This window comes from Sander vitreus, chromosome 9, assembly GCF_031162955.1.
Source record: "Sander vitreus isolate 19-12246 chromosome 9, sanVit1, whole genome shotgun sequence".
Taxonomy (NCBI): domain Eukaryota; kingdom Metazoa; phylum Chordata; class Actinopteri; order Perciformes; family Percidae; genus Sander; species Sander vitreus.
Window position 1 is genome coordinate 17,900,727 of NC_135863.1, and position 27,759 is coordinate 17,928,485.

At 42.8% G+C, this 27,759-nt stretch overlaps 1 protein-coding gene across 2 annotated transcripts in view; it reads left to right on the top strand.

Annotated features, from left to right (window-relative positions):
* Nucleotides 1–27,759, top strand: part of agbl4 (AGBL carboxypeptidase 4) — a 310,470-nt gene that overhangs the window by 158,672 nt on the left and 124,039 nt on the right. For both annotated transcript variants that reach the window (XM_078258159.1, XM_078258158.1), the window contains exon 5: nucleotides 5,885–6,101. In XM_078258159.1, the coding sequence (XP_078114285.1) occupies nucleotides 5,885–6,101 (217 nt within the window). The remainder of the gene's footprint in view (nucleotides 1–5,884; nucleotides 6,102–27,759) is intronic.

Sequence of the window (27,759 nt, forward strand, 5' to 3'; positions counted from 1 at the left end):
AACTGAAAATAAATAAATATTCTTTATATATATATATATATATATTCTTTAATATATATATATATATATATATATATCTTTAATATATATATATATATATTAAAGTATATTCTTTTTATATATATATATATATATATATATAAATCATGGCCAGTATCTCTAACTCAGTATACATGAGTTAGAGCAGCAGTAAATCCTCCAGTGTTTTCATCTCTGTGTGCCCCCTCATGGGTGATAAAAGTGTCCCATGTGAATGTATGAGTGTTGTACATCTCTCGCAGATTCAGAGTGGATCAGATTAGGAGTTTCAGATAGAGGCGATTGCTGGAGCCCACAGTCATATTTACATTGCAGACATTTAAAATTATTGTATGTATGATATGTAACCAGAGTCATAGTCAAGAGTTTGGTTTTTACTCTTGTGAGTCTAGATCACCAAAATGACAGAATTGTGAGGGTCAGAGTCTGAGAGTCCTGAAAGTATTCCTGTGACAATTAAATATGTATTTAAAAAAAAAAAAAATGCCAGAAAGTTTAAAAAAATAAAATTGCAGTCACGAAGTAGAAGGTACTGAGAAGTAGATATGGGGAAAGGGAGACATGAAAAACAGATGAATTACTGGAAGAGATGAATTTGTACAGACAAGGACAAACAGCCACACAACCACTCCCTCTGTATTAAACATATCAGCTGAACAAACTGGGTTACTACTATAAACAACAAATGCATTTTATTCAGATGAGAGTGTAAGATTTATGACTGCTTTCAGGATTTCATGGAAATAACTTCACGTTTAAGTCCGCTGTATAATCTGGACTCAGGCGAAGCGCTGTGGGTGTGATCTGATATTGACCGACTTGATTCGGCTAACTCACCTTGAATTTCATTAAGGTCTAAAAGCTGCCAAACTTGGGATTATTTAACTAATACATTGACTAGTAATCAATATATCTATGTTATTGTCAGAACAAACATGGAAGAGTTGAGATGTAACAGTTTTTTACAATGCTACCAAAAGGAAGCGGTGTAAAAGGCGACGTGATGAGAGTACACCTCCTGGGTGTTTTGATGTGTCCATCAGGTGAAAATGTCTTATTCTGTGATGTTTCAGCCTCATCAGAGGGTTGTTTCTGATCTGAGGAGGCTGCTAACGGGCTGTTGTCTCCACAGGGGTGCGACTCTCAACTCTCTTGTTACAGGAATGTCCATAATTCACGAGTGTTATTGCTTCCTGCAAAAACGTACTGCTGCTAGCCAGAAGACCCTACCGGTGGCATTAATCCAGGCCTTTTCACATCATCAGCCCTGGTCATAATGTGCATCTTCAAGACTTTATGCTTACACACACTGCCGCAGAAAGTTATGATTAACCCTATGACAACGGTGAAAATGAATGTAACACTAAGTTGCTCCTCAGGAGCACTGCCACACTTGAGAGGTTGAATCAAAAGCTATGACCTCCGATGCTCTTTAGTCCCAATCGAAGGACACATTCTCGTAAAGCGTCAGCCTAATACTGTGCCACCACATACATATACAGCAGGCCAACCAAATTACAAAGCAAGCACAGGTTGCCTAGTAACAGTGTCTCCAGGAAAGCTTTGTTGCAACTTGATTTGCATCCAAAAAAAAATAGTAGATGCCTCAAGAATATATATCCCGTCATGTATACACACATACTCACTTCCTCAAACATGAATATACATAGCCACACGTTTGACACTCCTCAAATGATTCAGAAACTGTTTTCTGCTTGACTTAGTATGCAAAACAAGAACATGGGGCCGTGTTTTAAAAACAATGAGCCTATCTAACATCTGGCATCATTTTAGAGTGCCAAGAAATATTGCCTCTTCAATTATTGGCATAGTAACACAGAGGGGGTAAAGAAATATGTCATTCAATGTGAAATGTTTGCCAAATGGACTAACTATTAGCTTTAAATGAGCTGGTGGGGATCTGCAGAGCTTGACAGCTGTACAGGCATATTGGAAGACATTTAACCTTCCTAACAGTTGACCGGATGAATGTTTGACAAGCCGAAAGAGACAATAGTAAGATAGAAAATAAAAGGGAGTAGATGAGTGTGTGTGTGTGTGTGTGTGTGTGCGTGCGTGCGTGCGTGCGTGCGTGCGTGGGTGGGTGGGTGCGTGGGTGGGTGTGTGCAAGTGTGCGTGTGTCCAGGCCTGGTGAGTTTTGTCCTGTGTGTTTTGTCTTTGAGAGTGCTCAGAGCAGTGGTGATTGGCGTGTCCTCTACGCTTGATTGATTTGAAAATATAGACAAGATGTCGCCTGTATGAAAGCTACCAATTTATAAGCCTTCATCTCGAAACTTCAGAGAGACGCCAGTGCCATCAAAATCAGAGCGGGAGTTTGTAGCTACCAATGGTTCAGAAGTAGAAAAGCCCCAGCAAGCTAAGTGACATCTCGCTAAAGGCTGCCTGCCACAGTAGCTCTATGAAACCCTCTCCCTTTTCATTTTCCCCTTGTCTCTTTTTTGTCCCTTTCTCTCTGACTTTGTCTCTTTACTTGTCTCTCTTTTTGTCTATTTGTCAGCCATTCTCTGCCTTTGTCTAGTGTTTCAGTCTCTCTGTTTCTCTTTGCTCTGCGTCCTTCCCTTCATTCTGTAGGGCTGTGATGAGACGCTTTGGCAGTTAACTTGTCCCACAGCTCGCTGTCAAAGACATGACCTTGATGTGGCTCACACACAGTTTGGTGTGTGACTCGTTGTATATTCCTATTTGTGTGTGTGTGTGTGTGTGTGTGTGTGTGTGTGTGTGTGTGTGTGTGTGTGTGTGTGTGTGTCTTCCTGTGTCTCTGTAATCACTGAATTGTAAAACCATGTGTGAGTGTGTTATCATTTGGGGGAAGCTTCTCCATTTTTTCCCCCTCATCCCACACAGTGATAATTCTGTTTGGGAGCGACGTTGCTGTACCACGTCAAGAGATGGGCAGGGGAGAGGCACAGGGAGGTACCATTTAGATAAAACAAATTGCCAGCTGCCGAGCAGGAGCAGCCACCGCTTAGATAAAAAACCAAAGGGACTGTGTGCATTAATGTGCATGTGCTGAAGATTTTGTGCATTTTGTCATATTTATGTGCATTCCTTTTTCCCTTAGCCTGAAGTTCAGGCCTTCCAGGCAGTCTCTCTCCATAAGAAGTCACAGAGCTATTTTTTCTGGCCTATAACTATAATGCTGTGACGGGACAAGCAGCAGTAATTAAAATCAATAGCCAGGACTTTTCCAGTCTCCGGCAAGGTCACACACTGCCCAGTAAGAGAGAAAGAGAAGGAGTAACAGGGAGAAGTGGGATTGCATGGATAGGCAGAGCCAAACAGGGAAATATGGAAAGAGGTGAGGTGTCATCTTATTTTAATTAACCTGCACCTTGGAGGGCTGGCACCAAAGTAATGCACGAGTATGTGTGGGTTTAGTTGTGTGTACACAAGTGTGTCCTGTGGAGGTTTATTTTGTCCTTGCTGCTCAGTTTTATTCACAGTATGCTCTACTTCAAACCCATGCGGTCTTATATGAATAATATTGATGTTCTAAAATTTGCTCTCATTTTTTCCAATATTAAACATTTGTATTGTTTTTTTCTTCTTCTATTTCTTTGTCCAGCTTTACAGGCTGTAAGACAAGGCTGTAATCTGGCTCCAGTGGGAAAGCTGGGTGTGGTATAACTAGCCACTGGCTGCATTAGTATTCTGCTGAGATAGCCACATGCAGATACATTGTCTCCTCCTCTGAAGGAATAATCAGCCCTGCCTTTCTCTCCCTTCTTCCCCTCTGTCTGTGGGAGGCTGAGTGATTTAGCTTTTTGTTTTACTAGGTACCTGCAGGGACATCTTCAAGTGTTTGAAAATGCATGCAAGTGCATTCACTATGCATTTCTATGCAGGGCCTTCGCCAAACTTGATGTATTAGGTGTCTGAGCAAACACATAAAACTCTTAGGCGTCTCCTTCCTGTCCTCCTTCCTCAGAGGTGAGTCAGAGAGAGAAGTTCACTCCGTCAGAGTTGGCGCAAAGCAGTCTGTCCTGTTTGTTGATTATCAGGTCCTGTTCCTATCACAGCCCCGATAGCATCTTCATCTGATCTGTTGCCAGAGACGCTAGCTCACTAGCCAGCCCCACCATCACACAGCCGCTACGCTGCTAGCCGCCACCCTTTCCCATATATCTTTGTATCAGGCCCAGATCTGCCATCGCCCTGCACTCTCATCTTCCCCTTATCTCCTTATTCCACCTTTCTCCCTGCTCCCAACACCCCAAACCCACCAGTCACTCATCGTCCTCATCTTCTTCCTCCTTTTATCCTCCTCTCTCAGAGTGTCTGCCAGAGCTCCTATGGCAGCACGGTTGTTCCCCATGCTTGGTCGTCTTCACGTACTTGTCAAGGCGGAGTCAGTAACTGACAGGACAAGACGAGAGAGATTCGGAGAAAGACACGAAATAGGAAAGGTAGAAAAAAAGGAAGAGAGAAAGAAGGCAGAGAGTCACTTGCATGCATACAACCTCCCTCTGACCATGTCTCAGTGGTAAGGGCTGAACGAGGAAAGAGAGGAAGACGAAGATAGATGAGTGAAAAGAAAACATGTTGAGTAAGCAGAGAAGTTCTGTAGACTGCAGCAGTACTGTCCCGTACCTCATTGATTGCCCATGAGGTGCATGGATCAGTCAGCTTTTTTTTGCCCTGGGCCCAGCATGCAACATGCAACACACAATTCAGCAAAGCACACGAAACGAAGAAGACATAAAAGACACTCTCCACGCTCCACACAACAGGAAACATGACATACACAGACATACACAGATTAGGTTCTTACCCGTCCCTCACTCGATATAATTGCTCAAAACTCAAAACACAACTTGAACAAAAAGAAGAAAACACATTTTCTGCTTTTCACTCAGACTGCAATTCTAAATTACACATAAAAAAATAGAGTCATAGTAATAATTAAAATATCTTGTGTTAACGCAGGAATTGCTGAATTTAAAGTGCAAAGCTGAAAACATTTGATGCTCACACACACAAACTGTAATACCAAATTCTCTTCCAAAGGTAAGCTCTCCTGTTTTTGGAGATCAATGAATGGAAACAAAATTGGTATTAGGGTTGATTATTGTTTTGTGAGTGATCTTTGGTCTTGTCTGCAGTGGTTGTGCCTACTTTCAGTATTACTTTCAGTATTTATAATGTATTTGCCTAAAACAAAACCAATAAAATGCTAAACAACTAATAATTTAGTCAATTTACCTTTGAAGTTAGTTGACAATGTATAATTTTTTGTCATTAAATTTCATTGTTTTGTATTGTTCACATTCATTTTTATTCTCAACCATTTTTATTCTCAACCTGGCTTTGCATTAAATAATAAACGGCGGTCTTTATGTGACAAATAATGAATCACCAAGTGGTGATTAGTGATCAGAAATTGTTTTAGATCGCACCTACTTTAAAAAAGTAACTCTTTGGCATTTTTGATCATTTATTAGAGAATTGATGAATGAGCATATAAACTAAACAAAAACAAAATCCTTGATTATCAGGTGACATCTCCTTACTTCCTTAAGTTCTTTTACTCCTTTGCCAGCTGAACTCAACATCTCTGGAAGACAACCAACTGACAAGATGATGCAACTTCTGCGTTATGATTTCTCAACTCTTTATCAGTAACTCATGAGTCAGTTTCTTTGTCTATCTTTTCACTGTCTGCACTTTTTTCCTTCTCTTGCAAATGTTGTGCTCTCATTGTTCCTCATATCTTCACCTGATGCAGTCGTAACCCTTCGAGACCTCATGTCTTTAAATTAAAAGACCTGTCCTGTAAATGACCTCCCTAATATCTCTACATTGTGTTTGTCTTTTGCTGTTGCAGGCAGAGGCTTCCCGCCAAAAACGTGTACTACTACCGTTGTCCTGACCACCGGCGCAACTATGTCATGTCCTTTGCCTTCTGTTTTGACCAAGAGGACGATGTATACCAGTTTGCCTACTGCTACCCCTACACCTACTCCAGACTGCAGCACTACCTGGCAAGCCTGGAGCGCAGGAACCTGCCATACCTGCAGAGAGAGCAACTGGGACTAAGTGTGGTGAGTAGGGAGGTGGGAAGTGCTGTGGGCAGGTGGAGAAGAAAGTGTGTGTGGGGTGGTAGTGGTTATGGCTGGAGCAGAGAAGTCGAATGGTGGTGAAGATAAGGGGTGGGAGGGTTGTAAGTTGTAGTGTGTGTGTGTGTGTGTGTGTGTGTGTGTGTGTGTGCGTGTGCGTGTGCGTGTGCGTGTGCGTGTGTGTGTGTGTGTGTGTGTGTGCACTTGCGTGTGTGAGTGTGTGTTCAGAATAAGGAGACCCAGATTGGTATAGGTGTGCCTGCCGGTCATAACTTCAGCCTCTCATGTTATTATTAGGATTGTTGCACTCTGAGATGACGGACTGTGTGTGTGTGTGTGTGTGTGTGTGTGTGTGTGTGTGTGTGAGAGAGAGAGAGAGAGAGAGAGTGTGTGAGAGAGTGTGTAAATGGCTCTGTATGTAATCAGCAGAGCTCTCACCTCGGTAGTAGGAGCTAGTGTATCATACACGCTGCCTCCAGTCTTGTCTGCTCTTATCAAATAATTGTAGGAGACTCATTAGAAATGCTTGAGAGATTACGACTTTTTCTTCTGTCCTGCAACATTTGTCAGTAAAAAAGCTTGCTGCAAGGGGGGAACCATGGAAGTACAGTGTCTGTATGGAGCACCTGATCATAAAATACAGTACATTTAGAAACCATGGCATTGAAAGGTTGAGGATATGGTAAAAATAAAAAGAGAAATACCTCCATATATTAAAGATCTGGCGACCTGCAGTAACAATGAAAGATTATGAAAAAACACTATATTAGGTATTTCATATTATAATGTTGGTTATATTTCAAAACCAGCTTTAGAGAAAAGTCAATATTTAAAAAAGAATGAATACATGATTCACATAATGAGTCACATCCTTAATTTTTAGATTTAATTGTGAAGCAGCCTTTTCTTGGCTTCTAACCTCTGCATAATGTTTTTACTTTGTAACAAGCCTTATCATTGTTATTTTTAACAATGATAAGTAACAATGTGCTAATAAGTAAACTAACTAAACTAAAGCAGCAGCTGTGGGAAATGTTCGGTGTGCATTAGCAGTAACAGGGAGGCCTTTATCAAATAGATAAAATTACAAACAGTAGCGCTGAAATGTATTCACGCGTCGTGACCTGTGTACCCCTTGTGCTTATGTTGGTCATTTGAATCCTGCTTGGGATCGGTGGACTCCACGACTATCAATGAAAGCTAGTACAAAAAGGGGTAGTTACTGAATGTAAATTTGTTAAATGGCTCAGGCTGAAAAAACAGTCATCATGTCATGAATGATGATTTTCAGTGCTTTTGGGTATCTGCCTATCAACGAACAAACTGTGAAATAAGACAACCCAGTCAGTTTTTGTGGTATGATTAGATCAGAAAACATGGGATTCAACAAGCCACCTCAGATATAGCCCCTCTTCCTATATCACATGCAGGCTAATTAAAATATGCCCTCCATCTGAGTATCTCCACCCACGGTTTGAGAACTACCTTTGCAAAAGGTATGCCATTTTTTATCTCACAAGCCAATCAGAGAAGACTGGGCTTTTCAGGAGAGGGGCTTAAAGAGACAGTCACTAAAATGGAGCGTTTCAGACAGCGGGTGAATACAAGTACAGTATATTCAGACATACAGTTTGAGAAAAATAACATGTTTTTTCAACATTAAAGCATGTAAACATGTTCTAGAACAAACCCAAAATACAAGTATGAACCTGAAAATGAACATGATATGTCTCCTTTAAATATATAAGATGGGGTTTTGACATAATGCAAATAATTGTGAATTTGTATTGATTAATATTACTATTACCCATTATTGCACTGACTTGTTTATTAAATACCTGTGCATACTGTACCTGTGTGTGTATATATAGATTCACTCTAGTTATTTCCAATACTCATCTAAATACAAACAGTGAAGCACCATACCATACCAATACATGATGAGGATTATAACTTTAGGTGTGGTGAGAATTTCAACCACAAAAATACACAGTTTGGTGTATGGACCCCTGAGGTTTTAGGCAGGGTGATGTTCATTCACTCTGTCAGTGCTACCAGTCTGTTTTCCATTTCTGTTGTTCATTTTTATAGCTATATAATTTGTTGTCACTAAACAGCCAAATTCATAAAAATCAGCATTGAAAACATCACAGCATAATAAAATATAAAATGGCTCACCATTGCTCCTAACTAATGTTCCCTATCCATCTGTACTACTACTGTGTTGTGTATATAACATAGTGTAAATACAAAGCTTTACAATTCTGCCTGTGCAGCACACTATTTTTTAAGCCACATAATTTCTGTAAGCGAGACAGAGGGGAACAGAGAGAGGACAGACTCGGTTGGTTTGGCTCACAGAGACAGTATTAGTATTCATAGTCATAGAGAGGTTTTATGGCCATATTTTTCTCTTTATGTTCTCTGGGCCTGGGTGGCAGACAGCCCAGCCCCACCCTCTCATATCTCTTTCTCTCTCTGCTCCCTTTCTTACTGTTACCCTCTCCCCCTCTCTATCTTATGCACATATGTAACACACACACACACACACACAGGTCAGAGGGGAAGGGATGAAGGGAGCTTTTTGACTGCATCAAAGTTTAAAGACGGATTGCTGCCGTTTCCAAGGCAGAGTCTTTGCAGGGACACCACAATAGCTTTAACCTTCTAATGGGTACAGTTATCTCATAAGGATGGAAATAAGAGCCAGAGCCATTTGCGCTGGCATTCTTCTATCTTGCTGACTAATTTGTTTTCTGTAATGTATTCCTCTGTACAAAATCACATCTTTCCAGCCTGCACTGATAGACTCCGATACTGTAAATAAAGGTCAGCTCTTTTTTCATTTTTACCTCCAGCTCTTTTCATCATTACGATCGCGGAAGTGTTTACTAATTTATAAGGCAGGTATTTTGTAATCTTACCAGATTGAATTCACTTCAGCTGTGTTGCCGTGTAAGAAGTCTGTTTAATTGAGAGAGGCAGATAAAGGGTCAGAAACAAGAGATAGATGTAACAGTTCTAGGATGAATGAAAAGGGCAAGCCAGGAGGATCTGATTATAATTTCAGGTCAGTCTCTCAATTCTCAAATTCTTCACTCCAACTAATTTCTACCCCTTTCGATCGGGACTTTCCAATAAGAGTGGACTTCAGTTGTTCTAGAAACTAACTTTCATACCAAATTCATTCCAAATTGTACAGAATGAAGCAGCTAGACTACTAATAAGAACCAAGAAAGAAGAAAATATGACTCCACTTGTAATGTCTTTACATTGGCTACCAGCTTATTACAGATTTTTAAGCTTCTTTAATTGTCTTTGAAGCACTTTATGACCTTATCCCACACTATATCTCTGAGATACTGTGCCCTTATCAAACCTGCACTGCCTGAGGTCCTCAGGCAAGAACAATCACTTCTTAAAGGAAAAGTTATTTCTTATAAAGTTTCTGCTCCCAGCAATAAGATATAGTCTGGAACAAAACTCCTGTTAAAGGAACACGCCGACTTATTGGGACTTTAGCTTATTCACCGTAACCCCCAGAGTTTGACAAATCGATACATACCCTTCTCATCTCCGTGTGTGTTGTAACTCTGTCTGAGTCCCCCAGCGCTAGCTAGCTGTTTATTAGCTGGGGGTGATTATCCACGCCTAAACACAAAAAACATTATAGACATACACATTTGTACGTAGACAAAACACACACACACACACACACACACACACACACACACACACACACACACACACACACACACACTAGAAGTGTGAATCTTCACTGATCTCCCAATTCGATTCGATTACGGTAATCATGTCTTCGATTTGATATCTCAATGCATCACGATGCATCACGATGCGTCAAATACATTTTTCTATTAAATCATATAGGATATTTAATTCATAGCTTTTCAAGCTTAAAAAACAAAACATTCTGCAGTACTCTAAAACTAAATAAATTGGATACATAAAACTACAGCACTGAGCACATGGCACTTCCTGAATGTGCAAAACATAACAGAACATGTAAACAGAAATGTTGTTAGGCATACATTAAATTGTAAACAGAAATAATTGATTATGGCCCGGTCGATTATCGATGCAGCATCGTCCATGTCCACGATTCGATGCATTGATTATTTGATTCAACACCTCTAACACACACACACACACACACACACACACACACGCACACACACACACACACACACACACACACACACACACACAAAGACAAATACCACAAGAATTTCTCTTATTCCCCAGAGGAGAGGGGTTTGGATTCTTCCTGTTTTTGCTCTGCAGGGTTCATGGCCCTTCGTCTGTTCCTCTGCTCCCTGTCTGTCTGAACATTTCCTTTTGTAGACCATCCCGACAGCATCTGAGTAAACCTCTCTCTCTTTCTCCCCCTGAGGCGTCCATGCCACACGGACACAGAGAAAGAGACAACATGTGTTTGACCTGCTACAATACCTTCAAGCCTCTTTGAAAAGATGCCCACTTGCTTCCTTATTTCAGACTATTTCCTCATATCTGTACGCTCCTCAAGTGTCCCCCCAGCCACAGAGAATCAAAAGCACCTCATTTGCCCACCTTGCCTGTTGACAAAGTGTTTTTTTTTCTTTTTTCTAACCAGGACACAGTGTCTGCCCGGGAGTTGCGTAGGCAGCAGTTTGAGTTTTCCTTTTGCTGGCCCCGCTGGGGGAGGGCAGGGCTATGACACTATTAGTCACCTCTGACACAGCACAGCCGCTGCCTGTAGACCAGATGGAAAAAAAAATTTAACCTCAGGGTGAGAGAGTGGACAGTCCACAGACCAGCCTTAAGGTTGTCTAAGACCTAGCCTGCATGAAACTTATTAGGCCTTAATCTGTGCTTGCTATTATACTGTGACTTTTCTCATACCCCACTTCAAGTATTATTGTACTATTGATCTCAGAATCACAGCGAAGAGATGTCACATCCATTCAGTTCTTTTTTTTTTTCTTTGGAAATCTGACAAATCAAAGCAAGATTATGATAGATCACTTGTACTGTGTTGAAGAGAGGCAGCGGTCACTGTCAGCTGCAGTGACTTAACATTACTTAGACTGTTGTGATTGAATTTTAGACCTAATCCTGTCTGCTATCAGTGTTCAGATACCATGTCTGGGTGTCTGCTCAGTGGGAGTGGAGTCTCGAAGAACAGTTTTTTTTTTTTGTGTGTGTGGAGTGGGCACTGCAGCTATATCTGCCTGGCTGCCTCTCTCTCCTTATCTCTGTGTTTGTACACTGTGTGCCAAGATCTAATCAATAGCCACTCCAGCTATGGAGAGAGGAGAAGGTCATCAGCCACAGTGGAGGAGTCAGGCTAGGTAAACTGATGAAGGTGCAGAAAACATAGGAAACACAAAATATTATGATTTTTGCCTCCCAAAGACCCGCAACACTGTAAAACGCTCCCTTTTATTACATTAAAAACAGTACAATATAAAGCCTTGTGCTCTTCATCAGGTACAGAGGTAATATTACAAAATTAGGTATGATGGGTCAATTTTAGCTTAAAACTTGTACTTTTTATAATTTAATAAGATAAAGATAGTAATATTTAAGGGGTTGTTCCACAGTGTTGCAAGTCCTTGGAAAGACAGAAATCATAACTATATTTTTTCATTCAGCACCTGGACAAAAACAAGATATATGGATTTTGTACACTGAATGAGTGATGGGCATTTCATCATCACAGTTCTTATTTCATAAGTTTTGACTTTGCATCACAACTTAACTTAAAATAATATTAATATATAGATAGATAATAATTGAGCTGTCAAACAAATTAGGAACAGCACAATTCAGTCACAGGGAATTTTCTTTTTTGTGTGAAACTGAGTGAATGACAGCATGCATATCTTCTTAGCAAGGGTTTTTTCACATCATACATTGTCATCAAGTAATGTAACAGCGTGCTTTGTGACAAAGTGCCAGTTTTAATTACAGTTACTAATTAATGCCAACTTTTTGTGAAAGCGGACTCTGAGAGCTGAGTTCTTGACACTGGAGCTATTCTGTGAATGGCTGTGTGATTGGTTTGTAATGAAGAGAGCCCTCCAACTACTGTCTGCCTCCATTAAAGGCCAACACCTGAATAGCCAATCAGCACTTTATCATGTGGATGAGGTGATGTTGTAAAAAGTGAAACCACATGAGGGATGTGAACATCCACTTTGTATTTCAGTAGTGAAAGGAAACTCCAGACTGGCTTCTGTAGACTGGTACGGGGTTCCCACGGTCAAATTTTTCCAGGCCTCTAAAAGTCATGGAATAAGCAAAATCCTTGACATTTTTGGATAAGTCATGGAATTTTGTTGTGTTTAATGAAATTAATTGTTACAGTAATCTTTGCAGAATTTATTTTCTGTAGCTTTTGACGTAACGTAGCTCTAACGTTTTGTTTACTATCACACATGTTTCTTAATTTTCTCCCCGCGTTGCTCTCGTCTCCTCCTTCATGTATGCCAGCTAGCTGAAACTACCTGTATATTTGAATAGAGTTTGAATCTGATATGTTTGAATAATGCCAGGCAAGTGTACATTAATACATTTAATACATATTGTATTGACCAAGCTATATAGGCTATATACTTATGTTGCTGCATTGTTTTTCAGACTTGCATCCAGAAATGAGTTTTTAGCTAAATGCATTAAGAATACACTGATAGTGCAATCGGTTCCTTTTCCTTTTTTAATAATGATAAAAGACTAGGTATTGAAAGTGCCAGTAGTTGGAAGTATTTAAATATGAATATGAACATAAGCAACTAGATATAAAAAAAAATAGGTTGTGAATGGTATAATTTCATTATGGGTCCTGTTTGTCTAATATTTCTTTAGCTGCACTTTAAGAAAAAATAATTGTGACATGATGATTTGAACAAAATGGGACGATTTGTCATGATTACATATGAAATATAGGCTAATGTATTTGTATTTATAAAAGAAAAGAAAAGTCATGAAAAAGTGTTGTATTTGTTTTGTTAAAATGTGTGAGAACCCTGCTGGGAAGACACAAATGTATTTAATCATACAGTTTATAAGGAAACAGAAAATAACATTCTCTGCAGTGTCAATATGTTTCACCACAGCACCACGTACAAATGAAACAAATGGGGCTAAGCAGACGATTAGAAATGTTAGCTACATATCCCCTCAAACATACTGTATATAGTTTTGTAGCTTTGTTAGCATATATTCATGACCGACACAAACACTTCACCAGTCAAGCAAGCTGAAACCACTCCAGTAAACTGCTCTTCCCTTTAGCAGAGAGGTAAACAGCTCAAGATAACAGAGTTGTTTTCCTTTAGTGGCAGACTGTTAATGAATGCATCAGCTGTGGCCTTAACATCAAACAGAGGGGGAACTATTTTTTAAAGGAAAAAGAAAAGGCAACTTAAGGAATACAGCTAAAGCAGCTGGTGGAATTTAAATTTTCACTCTATCTGTCTTACTTCCTCAACTTCTGATGTAGTTTTTCTTTGTGTTCATCTGTGGTTTGTTGTTAACTTTATGGGCCCTTGCATTACCTCTTTGCGTTTTTGCTTCCCTATTTTTGCATTTATCATAAATTGTTCTCTGTTGGCCTCTGGAAGTTTTGTGTTTTCCTTTGCAGCAGCTAATAGGTATCTGGATAAATAAAGCTAGACTCTTTATGGTGACTAATCACTGCCTACAGCACCTCCACGTCAGAACTTTGAGAAAATTCCTCTAAGATTGAAAAGGTCATCATTGTATCATGGCAGGTTTCTTCGCAACTATTCTTGTTTTCATGCTGCTTTGTATTTTGCTTAATTAGACTCTTCTTACCAACATGGCAGTATGTGTAGTCAAGCACGGGAATCTGAGAAAATGGTTGGTGACTGTCCTTTGGCCCCAGACCGTTGACTAAGAGGGCTGGTCCAGAGGGGGCAAAAGATAAGTAGGTTTATGATCTATGTCCTTATGTTATAGTGCTGTATGGCCTCTTATCTCCAACCAATGGTTCCCCCAGGATATTAGATGCTTTATTACGCATCCCCCATCTCTCCCATCTCTCTGGCGATCAAGAACGCGGTAATGAGGCAGAGGTGGTGAGGATTAGGAGCTGGTGGGGAGTGCATAAGGCATGGCTGTTAACGCATAGCCTACTGTGAAAGGGAGGGAGTGTAGATCGGATGTCTGTGCCCCTGGTGTGTTTAACTTTACAGTTTTACACAGTGCAGGCCAACTGTGTATCGACAAAATATAGGAGATAAATAGATTAAAGTAGCACAGGTGAAGCTCTCTAAATGTGATGGTGTGATGTTCACGCAGCGCTGACCCCTTGTTGATCCTTATTATAATGTTGGCACAAAAGCACACAGATTTTGGGTTACTCAGACAGAGATAATATTTATTTTAGAAATTGGAACTTGTTCACACCTTAATGGCTTAGCGCTCTATCTCTCTTCCCTCCCTCTCTGTTTCTCACCTTCCCTCATCTCTCCCATCTTTCAATGAATAGGAATTAAGCTAATGAAAAGTTCTCTGAAATGGCTGATGTCTGTGGGCCTACAGGGCTGTGAACCAGAGGTCTGTGGATGGTTCAAGACCTGGTTTATGAACTTAAAGAGTAAGAAGAATGTAATTTCAGACTGAGACAATGCAGCAGTCAGCAGACACACCTCTCTCTCTTTCTGACTCTTTGTCTATTCGTGTCTCCCACCTCTTGGCAAATCTACAACTATCCTCGCAGCTGCGTTACAGCCGCCTATCTGCCCTCTTCTGCCAATGGATATTTACTCTGCCGGCTTCCTAGATGACGCCCAGGATGGAGCAGTGAGCAGGGAGCACTCCGTCTCATTTGGGTGTCAGGACTCAGTTCCTCAGGGGGACACAAAGCGGGAACAAAACAGATAGCATTCAAGGCTTTTAATAAATCAGAATACACCTTTCTGACAGTGTAATTGCTTTCCATTGCCTGGCAAGCAGGAAAAAGAACGCAGCGAGGGGAGAAAACAACAGATAGGAATGGAGAGGAGAGTAACGCAGAGCGGGCTATACTGTAGATCATTTGTTTGGGGGAAAAGAATGAAAATTAATGAAAAGAGAGTTGCTCGCCCTCCAAAGGCAGCCAAGCTTGAAATTCACTTTGAGGGAAACTTAATATGTTGTAAATGGGCAAAAAACATATTACTGCACAGCGCGTAGAAGGGCTGCACGGTGTGTCCGTCTGCTGTGTCTGTCTGTCGGCATGTGTTTGTGGCAGATGAGGACGCTATGCTCTGAATAGCTCAGCTGAGAGGAGGGAAACACAGGAGCCTGTTAATAACTCCAGTAACAGCATTCTCTTTCTACATGACTGCTCACCAGCACTCCCTTCTAGCATGTCGGAATACAACTCCAGGATGTGGAGGAGAACTTGTCAAAAGTTACTTTAAGGAATAAAGTTTGGCCTGTTCACTTCAGGTGTGTCGGTTTGTGTGTGTGTGTGAGCACACCCATATGTACATGCGCATACGTTTCTTTTGTGTCCCTCAGCTTCAGTTCTATTTCATCCTTACTGACGGCCAGAGGCAGTGCTTAACACTGAATATATTCCGTATCGCGTTTGCGCAGGTCGAGTATTTATATCAACAAAGTCACCAGTGACCTCGGGGTGACCCTGGCCAAGGTATTAAGTTCCGGTGTCATCCCCAAGCTCATTCTTTTTTCATCTTCTCGCTATGCAGGTCGTCTGCCATCTGTGGTAGCATTAGCATTTGCTTTAGTTGAAAACTGTGGATTATTGATTATTACTTAGCTCACCGCTTGTAGCCTTGTGATTACGGTCGGAGTTGCGGATTTTTCCCCCTCCAAAGGCTGCAGCCGAGCTGTCGCTCTTCAGGAAAGGGGACGGTGTATTTGCCGTTCAGCTTCAGACGAAGCCCCGGACTGGTGGACGCTCCGGACCCACTCACAGCTTCTACACTCGGTAAGATTTGTTTCGTTGTGTTGACACTGTGTCAGTGATGGTTGTGTGCTTGCTTCCCTTCTCCTGTACAATTGTTTGTTTCACTGTGGCCCGGCTCTTTCGCTGTGCCGTGTGGCGTTAATGTCCTTAACTGATGTGTAACTCCATTACTAACGTGAGCATGTTCGCTCGGTTTTACTAATTACTGTAACTGTAAACACCAGTTTCACATATTGTGTGAAGGGTGTGTCCTCGCTCCCCTCTCACTGTAGCCTACCATTGTCCATCAGCCACAGGTAGCAGAGTGTTCTTGCTCAGGCTAACTTGGTGGGTCGCTATCAACAGTGTGTGACCGAAATTTTGACGGCTATTGTGCCAGTGAAGAAAGTGTTCTTGCTTCCCTCTCACTGCATGTACTGTTTTATTATTTGGCTCTGCCAGTTAAAGTTAAAGGTTAAATACAGCACTATACGTGTTTTTTGTTTTTTTCTCTCATTGGAGTGCTCTCGCTCTGACTGCCTTCGACCATCACTCGGTGGTGGAGTTTCTTCACCATTAATGATGGACTCTCATAGTTGTAGTGTTTTTTTGGCTCCTCTTCAACCTGAAGACGGCCATGACCTCTGCCCCACTTGTCTTGGGGTCGAACATCTAAGGGAGGGCCTCTCAGAGGACCCCTGCATAAACTGCAGCTACATGCCCTGCGCAGTGAACTCCTGGGGGGTCATTCTGACTTGTCTTTTTCAGAGCGGTTGACCCCAGCCCAACCTATCCTATCCAAACATCGGACCGCGGAGGCTGCAGGTGCTCCTTCCAGGAAGAAGGCGAAGTCTGGCGGGCTGTCTGCTAAGGTAGACTTGCTGACCGCTGAGCTGGACCAGATGATGTCTCTCCTTCTGGCCCTCCATTCCGGTGCTGGTACGGTGGATGCTGCTCCACCCAATTCGCCCGCTCTGAGCTTGTGGCTGAGGAGGATATGGTTTCCAAGGCGGCTTCAGCCACTCTCCCTAATGAGTATGCTGAAGAGGGGCCCTCCATTGCTTTAGGGCCTGGCTCTCGTTCCTCGGCTCATAGCTCATTAGATGATGCCGATACCAGCTCCATGGGGTCCATCATTTGCGCAGCGCTGGCCCACTTGCAGCTGCATGTGGGGCACCTCGAATTGGTGCAGGCTAGTGCTTTCTTCAGGTGCACTCCAGCCCCTGCCGCCTTTAAGGTTCCTCCCTCTGACGAATATCTCAAGGAGCTACATGCGTGTTAGAGGGATACTAAAGCTCTCTCCCATCCTACATCTAATGCCAGAACTCTGACAGCCATGCAGGATGTGGAAAAATTTGGCCTGGATCGCATGCCAGCTGTTGAGCCAACTATTGCTTCCCTCATAGTTTCCCCTGACGAGGCTCTGAGGCCGGATGCCAGCTGCCCTTGACCCCAGTGTCGGGTCACCGACGACCTTCTGTGTAAGGCGTATGATACTGCGGCACGTATGGGCCGCATTGGTAACTCCCTCTCTCACCTCATGCTTGCCCTCTCGGCTTCCCTGCAGCAGGCGGCATTCAAGGCTTCCTCCACCAGCCTCAGTGATGCTTATCTGCAGGCTTTGAGCGCCTAATGTCCACTTTGGTTCAGACTCGTCGCCAGGTGTGGCTTGCGCAGTCACCACTGTCTGAGATGTGTAGGCGGACCCTCCGTACTGTTCCAGTGGAGCCCGGGGAACTTTTCGGCTCGGCTGCCCCCCCCAAGGCCTTCAGAGTCCGGGGGGCCAGGCATTAAGCCTTGGGGCCGGCTGTCGGACGCTTTCTCCCAGCAGCAGCTTTCCTGCTGGGCAGCCCATGCTTTGGATCCTTGGGTGGTTTCCACCTTAGCCCAGCGGTACAAGCCTCAGTTCCGACGCCGGCCCCCATCCTTCAGCTGGGTCAAAATGACCATCATCAGCGACCCAGCAAAAACTCTAGCCCTGGAACGGAGTTGTCCTCCCTCCTGACCAAGGGTGCAATAGAACCAGTGGACACCCTGTCTCAGCCCGGGGGGTTCTACTTGATTTATTTTTCTGGTCCAGAAGAAATGTGGATCTCCCTGTTCTGGATCTATGGGAACTCAACAAATTTTTTGAAAGTGTTGCCGTTCCACATGTTGAGCACTGCAGATGTTCTTTGTGTTGTTGCCAAAGAGGACTGGTTCACATCTGTCGATTTTGCAGATACTTATTTTCATGTTCCTATTGTGCCTCACCACAGGCAGTTTCTTCATTTTGCCTTCCATGGCAGTCATTATCAGTTCAGGGTCCTCCCGCTCGGACTCTCCCTCTCTCCACGGTATTCACCAGGTGCGTTGCGGCAGCCCTCTCACCCCTGCAGTCGCAGGGCATGAAGATCCTGCCGTATCTTGATTTGTGCGCTGTCCAGGCTTCAGGCGGCCCAGGACACGTCTCGCCTTCTGTCACATGTGGCCCGACTGGGTCTAACGATGAACTTCAAGAAGAGTTCTCTGAATCCTTCTCAGCGCATAACCTTCATCGGTATGGCTCTGAACAGCGCCACTATGAACGCCTGTCCATCGCTTCAGCGCATAGACGACATCCTCCGCCTCCTTCCCCCTTTTCCAAGGGGGCAGGATGTTACTCTACGGTCAGTTTTTTTTCGCCTCATGGGCAAGTTGACAACTGCCTTAGCTGTCGTTCCCTTGGGCTTGCTGTCACTGCTCCCTCTGCATAGATGGCTGAACGGTTTCCACTTGGATGCCACGTGGCACAAGCACAGGAAGATCAAGGTGTCGCAGCAGTGCCTGATGGCTCTGTCCCGATGGGGGAGAGTTCGTATCTGTCGGAAGGGGTGCCCATGGGCTCTGTTCCCTTTCGACGAGAGATTGTCATGACGGACGCCTGCCTTTCAGGGTGAGGAGACCCTCGGGCACATCAACGTGTTGGAGCTAAGGGCTGTTCACCTGGCTCTGCAGCATTTCCTGCCGTACCTGAGGTGGAGGCATGTGCTCGTCAGGTCAGACAACACCTTGCCGGTCTTTGACATAAACCACCAGGAGGGCGCCAGATCCGCAGTTACTGCAAGAACAGTCCTCTTGGCCAGGAGGTTCATGCATGGCCAGAGGGCCTTCTCTATGCCTTTCCCACCGTTTCCTCTGATCTTGCCGACACTTCTCAGAGTGCTTCATCAGGGCCACAGGCTTCTTCTGGTGGCCCCCTTCTGGCCACCAGAAGATGCCCTGGCACCTCCTGGCAGGGAAGACCTCCTGTCTCAGCTGGGGGGCGGATTTGGCATCCCAACCCATGCTGCCTTCAGCTGTGTGTTTGGCCGCTGAAGGGCCTGACCCGCTGTTGACGGATTGCGTAGAGCCTGTCAGAAATACTATCCTGAATGCCAGAGCACTGTCTACCCTTCTGCAGTACGGGAACAGGTGGAAACTTTTTGTGTAATTGTGACCCAGTGTGTTGTTCTGTGCCTGCCATCCTTGAGTTTCTGCAGACCCTCCTGGACGGTGGCTGGTCTCCTTCTACTCTGAGAGTCTATGTGGCTGCTATTTTGTCGCAGCATGTTGCGGTTGACAATAACACTGTGGGGTGCCAGGCTTGTATCCCGCTTCTAAAAGGGGCTCTGAGGTTGCGCCCCACGAGCGCCCCAAGGGCTACTGCATGGGACCTGCCCCTGGTGCTGGACGTCCCTATGCTTGCCTCCCTTTGAACCTTTGGCACAGGCAGAGCTGAGGTGGTTGTCAGCCAAGGCTGCGTTTCTCCTTGCCATCACTTCCACAAAACATGCTGGCGAGCTACATGCCTTGTCCGTGAGTGATTCCTGTTTGAGGTGGAACTCAGATGGCTCAGGTGTCACTTTGTGGCCTAATACGGCGTTCCTCCCTTAAGTGCTGGCACGCTCACACCTCAATCAGCCTATCCACCTGGTGCGTTTTGACCCCCTTCCGGAGAAGGAGGGGACAAGTCGAGTCTGTTGTGCCCATGTGGGACGCTACCGCCTGCATACGTCAATCTGAGCAACTTTTCGTCTGTTTTGGTGGTCGTATGAAAGGCTGTGCTCTCTCAAAGCAGTGCCTGTCCCACTGGATTGTGGAGACCATTGCCTCTGCATACATAGCAAGTGGGCAGTCTCTACCATCCGGAGTGAAATGTCACTCTATCAGGAGTGTCTCCACGTTGTGGGTGACTTTGAGAGGTGTGCCCTTGGAGGAAATATGTGCCGCAGCCTCATGGGCGTCACTGATCACATTCTTATGTTATTACAGAGTGAATGTTGCCACACCCCATCCATTGGCCGTGGTTCTTCGGTCGAGGTCCTCTGCTGCATCCTTGTAGGTGGGTACTCAGGCTTCCTCGTGACTCTGTTGGTATGAGTCATCCAGTGTTAAGCACTGCCTCTGGCGGTCAGTAAGGATGAAATAGAACTAAAATTACGAATGTAACTCACGGTCCTATGAATTCTGGATGACTGCCAGAGTTCTTGGTCACTCGGAATCTTGCGAACCCGTGAGAAGATTATGTAGGAATGAGCTTGAGGATGACACCGGAACGTAATACCTTGGCTAGGGTCACCCCGAGGTCACAGGTGACTTTGTTGATATAAATACTCGACCTGCGCAAGCGCGATACGGAATATATTCAGTGTTAAACACTGCCTCTGGCGGTCATCCAGGATTCATAGAACCGTAGTTACATTCGTAACTATATATATATATATATATATATATATATATATATATATATATCATACAGTATACTACAATATCACCTTGACTGATTTTTATTAGGCATATTTTCATATCCACCCCTACCTTATAATTTTAAACCTTCTAGGAGTCCAAGGGACCAGGAACAGACAAGGATTAGGAAACAAAATGGACAGCGGCGAGAAATTGAGTTGTCGTGGGAACAATGTGGATTACTGGGCAGGTGACCAGGGTTGGCAAACAATATCTAAAGCTGTGTTGTTTCACTTCAAAGTGTTGTAAAGTTTGCTATCACGCATCAGGTAGTACCAAAAGTAGAAGTGGTCGTCCAGTACTGTCAAAAGTAATGATACTCAACCACAACGTTGACATATATCGACAAATTTCAATCATCTGTTCTATTGCAAAAGTTTTCGAAAAAATTATTTATGACCAACTGTCCCATTATCTAGATAAGTGCAATATCTTATCATCGTTTCAATCTGGCTTTCGATCAAATCATTCCACAACCACTGCACTATTAAAGCTTACAAATGATATTTTCTCTGCATCTAATAGCAGTCAACTAACTGGTGCAATTTTTATTGATTTAACAAAAGCATTCAACTTAGTTGATCATTACTTGCTCTTGGATAAATTGTTCTCTGCTGGTCTGTCACGCAACGCACTACTCTGGTTCAATTCTTATCTCCATAACAGAAAACAATGTGTAATGATACAAGGATGCAAATCCGATATATTAATTCAGCAATGAGGTGTCCCTCAAGGTTCAACTCTTGGTCCACTTCTCTTTTCTATTTTTGTTAATGACCTTCCATCAATCTGCTCTGAATGTTGTGTTCAGCTTTATGCAGATGATACAGTATTATACACTTCCAAAACTAATTTATTACAAATAGAATCAGCTCTGCAGTCTGACTTTGATAGCCTACAACATTTGGCTCATAAGAAATAAATTATTACTTAACAAAACCAAATCTCACATTGTGATTTTTGGAACTCCACAGACCATCAAATCCAAATTAAAAGGTCACACATGTGTAATTACATGTTCTGATGGTAGTTCACTGCAAAAAGCTGAACACACCAAATACCTCGGGCTTTGGCTAGACTCTGAGCTCTCATTTAAGTATCATATTGATTATATCTTAAAAAGAATTAATTTTGGTATTGGTGTTGTTGTTCTCTACCGATCCAGAAAATGTTTTTCTCTTACTGTTAGAAAGAAACTTGTGCAACAACTTATCTTACCAATTATGGACTATGCTGATGTTGTATATCAGGTTGCACCCAGCACTAATCTGCTCCCTCTCAATGTTGCTTACAATAGAATCTGTAGATTTGTTCTTGGATGTCCTTTTACTACTCATTGTATTGCTCTACTTGCTCTTCCATCACCCTCAATAAGAAGACATCAGCATTGGTTGCTGTTTATTTACAAATGTATACATTGCAATTACCCTAGCTATCTTAAACAGCTTATGGTACCCTTTTCCTCTACCTACCACTTGAGACACTCTACACAACTTTTTTTTTCTGTTCCTGCTGTACGTTTCTCAACAGCTAAGAAAGCCTTTAGGTTTAAAGCCCCCTCAGATTGGAATAATCTACCTGTAAATATTTGGTCCATTTTATCTTTCCCATCCTTTAAAAATGCCCTGTTTTCCTATTACAGTACAAACTGTACCTGTCCTTAATCCACTACAACACCATAACACCTCTTCTAATATTATTAGTAGTATCCAGTTTCATTCTTGCTTGGTCACAAACTTGATTATGACTGAATGATTATGTTTTTTTGTTTTTTTTTGTCTGTTTCTGTTTTGTTAACTGTTGTGTCCAATTATGATTGTACTGTAGATTCAATTATTGTTAAGGACCCCCTCAAAAACGAGATGGTGCATCTCAAGGGGTTACTCCTAATAAAGAAATTTTCACTATATGACGTTTGAATCTCTATCTGCTGATTATCAAACAGCAGCAGGTGGTAGAGATGAGGTAATACACTTTAATTTCATCTTTTCACAATTTTTAGGTGTTGATAGAGACATTTTCTATTTGTAGCCAGCCAATACAATTAAATTATGTATGTATTAATCTGTATTGTGTATAATGTTATTGGTACAGCGTGAGAGAGAGGGGGAGTTTCCTGAGCATCTGTTAGGATAACTTGTGCAACCTGCACACAATAATTTCTCATGATGGAAAATGGTAAAATGCAAAAAAACTGACTTACTATATGACAATGGCTCACACCTATTACCACCTACACTGCACAGTGCACTGTAGGGGACGGCTACTTTTTCTCTGAATTTCAGCGTGCATTTGTGCTGCAATATACAACAGTCTCTGCATGCAGTAATGTGTGGCTGCAAGCTAATTTGTATGTTGCATGCATATATATTTTAATATTTCTGCAGGGTTAGATTACTTTTTTGAATCCTAGGTACAGAGGATTGATCCATTCCAATATGTTTAGTGATAAGCGAAAGCCGAAAGGATGACTGACAGTCCATGGTAAAACGGTATGATTGCAGACTTGCTGCAGTTTTATCTGTGCCTACAGTTATAGACCTTACCCTCAACAGTTTTGTGTGATAGGAATTTTGTATGAAGTAGGTCAGACTTCATATGACATGAGCCTGTACTTTTAGCTCTTAGCTTCCATTTCCTCAGTGTCCCCCTCGAAAGGTTGAGAGGGTATGAATGCTTTATGCTCTTACATGACAAGTGTTTATCAGACGTCCTCAATCTTAATGTACAGCACTCACTGATGTCCTCTATGGTTTCTTTAAGAGTGGAGATTTATATGCGGTCTAGTACAGTATAGTGGCTACATTGCTTGGCTGAAGCACTTGAGCACATATGCATAATTACACTCTCGGCAGGAAATGTCAATAAGCTGAATGTTTGTAGGATGAATCAGATTTTTCAAGCCTCGTCAGGCCTTTGCTGCTCTCTCCAGTCTATTGGCCTCTCACCCATCCTTGGGCAACGGCCATGACTCTTCACCCTACCCCAGGCTCAGCCCCTCTGATTCGGGCCAGCAGCTCGGCACGCTTGGGGGGCCTGGAGACCCCCGATAACAAACAGCTCTAGCCAAGCAGCTGGCCTTCTCACGCCTACGCAGCCATTTACCCACCACAAACAAACACCTTGCTCTCATTGCAGACAGGTTTTCTTTTTTCTTCTCTACACCTTCCCACTCTCCAGTTGCACAGAATAAATTTTTTATTTTTTTTATTTTATTCTGTCCTTTTTTTTTTACCTAAAGTGAGAAAAAAAAGAAATGAAGGAAGTGACGGGTCCCATTTTTCCTCCACTTTTCTATTCTCTCTCACCTCTCGTTTTCTTGCTCTCCCACTGCTGCCTGGCCCTAGCCTTTGTGTGTGTGTGTGTGTGTGTGTGTGTGTGTGTGTGTGTGTGTGTGTGTGTGTGTGTGTGTGTGTGTGTGTGTGTGTGTGTGTGTGTGTGTGTGTGTGTGTGTGTGTGTGTGTGTGAGTGAGTATGTCTCCCCCATGGTCGAGCATCAGCCTAAGTGTGAGAAAGATGGATGCCAGGGTCTCTTTTTTTCTCCTAAGGCGCCATGTCGTTCCTCTCTCCTCTGCCGGGCTCGTCTGCACCTGCATATTGTGATATAGTGCCTCTGTTCAGCCAGTCGATTGCCTTTAACAGGACTGGGGCACACTGGCCAAATTGAAAGGGATTGCGGCCTGCTTTTCATCAGTCACATCAGAGCATGGCGCAGGGTCCTAGGGCACGAGGGGGCATGGAGGAGGTATGTGGAGTCTCTTCCTGTTGCACTTACTCCCTCATGATTTCTTGCTCTTTGTACACTTCCTCTCTCTTTCTTTCCATTTTGTTGTGTCTCATATTTTGATGCCATCTGATGGCTGTGGAAACACTTTGCAGGAAATGAATATTTCCATTTCCCATCAATCCATTTCTCCATTTCCATGCAGAAGTTCCTATTGATAGCGAAGGAGAACGAGAATCAACAGCAGTCTCAGAGAAAAATGTCTTCATTTTCCATTTGTTTGCCTCACACTTTTGAGATATGTCATGTACGTGTACTTTCTCTTTTCAAGTTTGCCTCCTCAATTCTATTTTGGCAGGCAGAATTTGAAAGGACCCTTCTCTCTAATGAAAAAAAATCCTCTGTGTGTATTTTAATGAGTTAGCAACACTAACTCAACACATATGCTTTAAGCTTGTTACGTCAGTGGAGTGGCAGGCAGACACGCAAATATGCAGCCAAAGAATACCGGAGAAACTAAAGCTCATTCCAATACAGATAACCCTGCATTTATTAGTAATAATAAATATTGTTCTAAAGCATGACAAAACGAATCAACCAAATCCCATCAATACCATTAAGGCACTGGGCCCGAGCAAATCTATAACTTCAAGTGAAGTTCCCAGTGGTGTTTTCTGAGTCAAAGTGTATTCTGCATGCGCTCATTTTTTATTCATATATTATTTCTTTGACAGTGTAAGTATATTTATACAATCTCCTTTTGGTTGTTACATCTCTTTCTTCTGTAGCTGTATCCTGTTACAACCTGCTGCTCTTATGGCCCAATTTCAGTTTCATCTAATCAAATCAGTTCCATCTAATGTGATCTCATTAAATCAGTGTCTAAGTACCCCATATCTTCCTGCTTCAAAAGTTAGCAGTTAGCGGAATCAGACTTTTTTCACACACCTGAAATCATTTGAGGTTTACTTTAGCCCAGTTGTCCATCATGAAGGATAGAAAATGAGTGCATTCACCCCACTGCTTAGGATAATAAATCGACAATATCGAGACAGATTACAGGCGCCAGTTACACAGGCTAGTGCCTGCATGCTAAGTTCCAGTGGAAAGACTTGACCACAATGACTGATGTCTTCAAATAGCTGTGGATGTGTGCATGAGTGAGTGAGATGAGAATTCTTACCTTCCTCCTTCCCTCCCTCCCTCACTCCTTCCATCCTTTTTCACTCCTCCTTCCTTGGTTGCTGTGGAAACGGGCGGGTAGATTTGAGGTTCCTGTCACCTACTGTTCCCCTGGAGTTGTTCAACTTTAGTGCGCACATGACAGTCTCACAGGGACGTGTGGGAGCGTGAACAGAGAAAGCATGCATGCTCACAGGAACACACATCAAGACATACACATGTACACACAACACACACACACACACACACACACACACACACACACATACACACACACTAGCAGTGTCTTGAGAGAAATCTGACCATCTGACCTCAATGTTCAGTGCTTTCTCTATTGACTTAAGAAGTGGCGAAGGGAAAAGAAGGACCAGGGGTGAGAGAGGACTATAGAGAGGGCACTTGAAAAGTCAGTAACCTTTTCCTGCTTGGTGTGTCTGATAGAGACTCCCTGTAGTATGCCATTGTGGAACTGTCAAACTGCCTCCCTATGCATTCAGAGTGATGCTCGAGAGGTACATAACGCCTTGTCTAGGGCTCCTCCAGTGTCCATCTTCATTCATGGATCAATAGTTGTCCTAATTTTGGATTCCTTCTCCTTCCTCCCTCTTCTTCTTCTCTCTCTCTCCTTCCCCTCATTCGTCTTTGACAGGGCAACCCTAAATGTCTGCTTTAACTAGCTGTTCTCAGCCCTCCTCAAAACACATTTACATACACATCAATCACGCTGTCAAATGTAAAGGCATGACGCCATGTAAAAACCAGAATTGGATTATGGCCTTGTCTCATCCCTGACACTGACTGCTTGGCTGGCTAGCTGACTAGACTGTTGATGCACAAGTTGAACAGCCTGAATTGTTTTTGGCTGGTGTTTTTCTCATAGTGCCTAGTGTGTACTACATGCATGTTTCCCTGTGCCAAACAAGGTCTGTGATACCCAAAGAAACATCTTTTTCTCTCTTACAGTAATACACATTACTTTGCTTGTAAAAATAGCTTTCATGCTGTTATTTTGATTGTACAGTGAGTATTTCCTAATGCAATGTAATAAGTTATTTAGAAATTGAGGATTTAAAGAAGTGATTATACAGTAAGGAACAAGGATTCCGCCAAGAGTATGCCCCAAAACAAACATGCATAAGCATGTGTGTATCAGCAGAGTAATAATGTAGTGTAAGATTGTAATGGCCAAGATGAACACCTGCATGAATGTGATTGGATGTTACTAGTCAACTTGTAGCAGCCGATGTAGTGTGAATAAGGCAGCTGAAGTTAATTCAAGTGTGACTTCAGTGCTCTGCCTGAACTAAAGCTATATTGCCAGCTGCAGTTTCAATAGAACTGTACCAACATGTCTGAAAACCCAGATGAGCATTTTCTAATCTGGTGTCACCAATATACACCAAGGCCTTACAACAATGTTACATGTGACTGTTACAAAGACCTAACTGTTTTCTGATCTGCCACAGCTATGATTACGTTTTGGTTGAGTTTAGGCACGAAAAATAGGATTAATAAGCTGTTCACAATTAAAAAAGGACAACTTAACCAGCAGCATTTGGTCCAGTGAAAAGTTTCATTAAAAAATGTGAAGGTCCTCTGAAGTTAAGTTCAAACAGTAGAGCCTGGGGTTAAGGGTGAGGAAAGTAAGGAGAAGAGCAACGGGTTGATGCAGGAAACCCTCTGTGGCCAGAGCTTGGAGACAGCAGCATGTATCACCAGGCCCATCATCACGGCTCATTTGAGTGTTTGATCCTTGCAAAGGCACAACGCAGAGTTCATACCACCCAAGGGTGGCGTCTCAGTAGCTTATATTAGCAAACACAGTATGGTGAGAAAGAGGAAGCTTAACCCCTGAGGTACTGCCATCCATTGGTGTATTAGCCCTTCTTTCAAACGCTGGTAATTAACAAATACTACGGCGTACTGTAAATGCTATTTTTGCACTAATGTGTGTGCAGAGTGTAAAACATCACAGTATCTCCAGCCTGTTAATTAGAGTGTATTCATGGCAATTTAGGCTTCTGCTTCTGCCTGTGAGAGACTAACTGAAAGAATTCTTAATGTCTGAC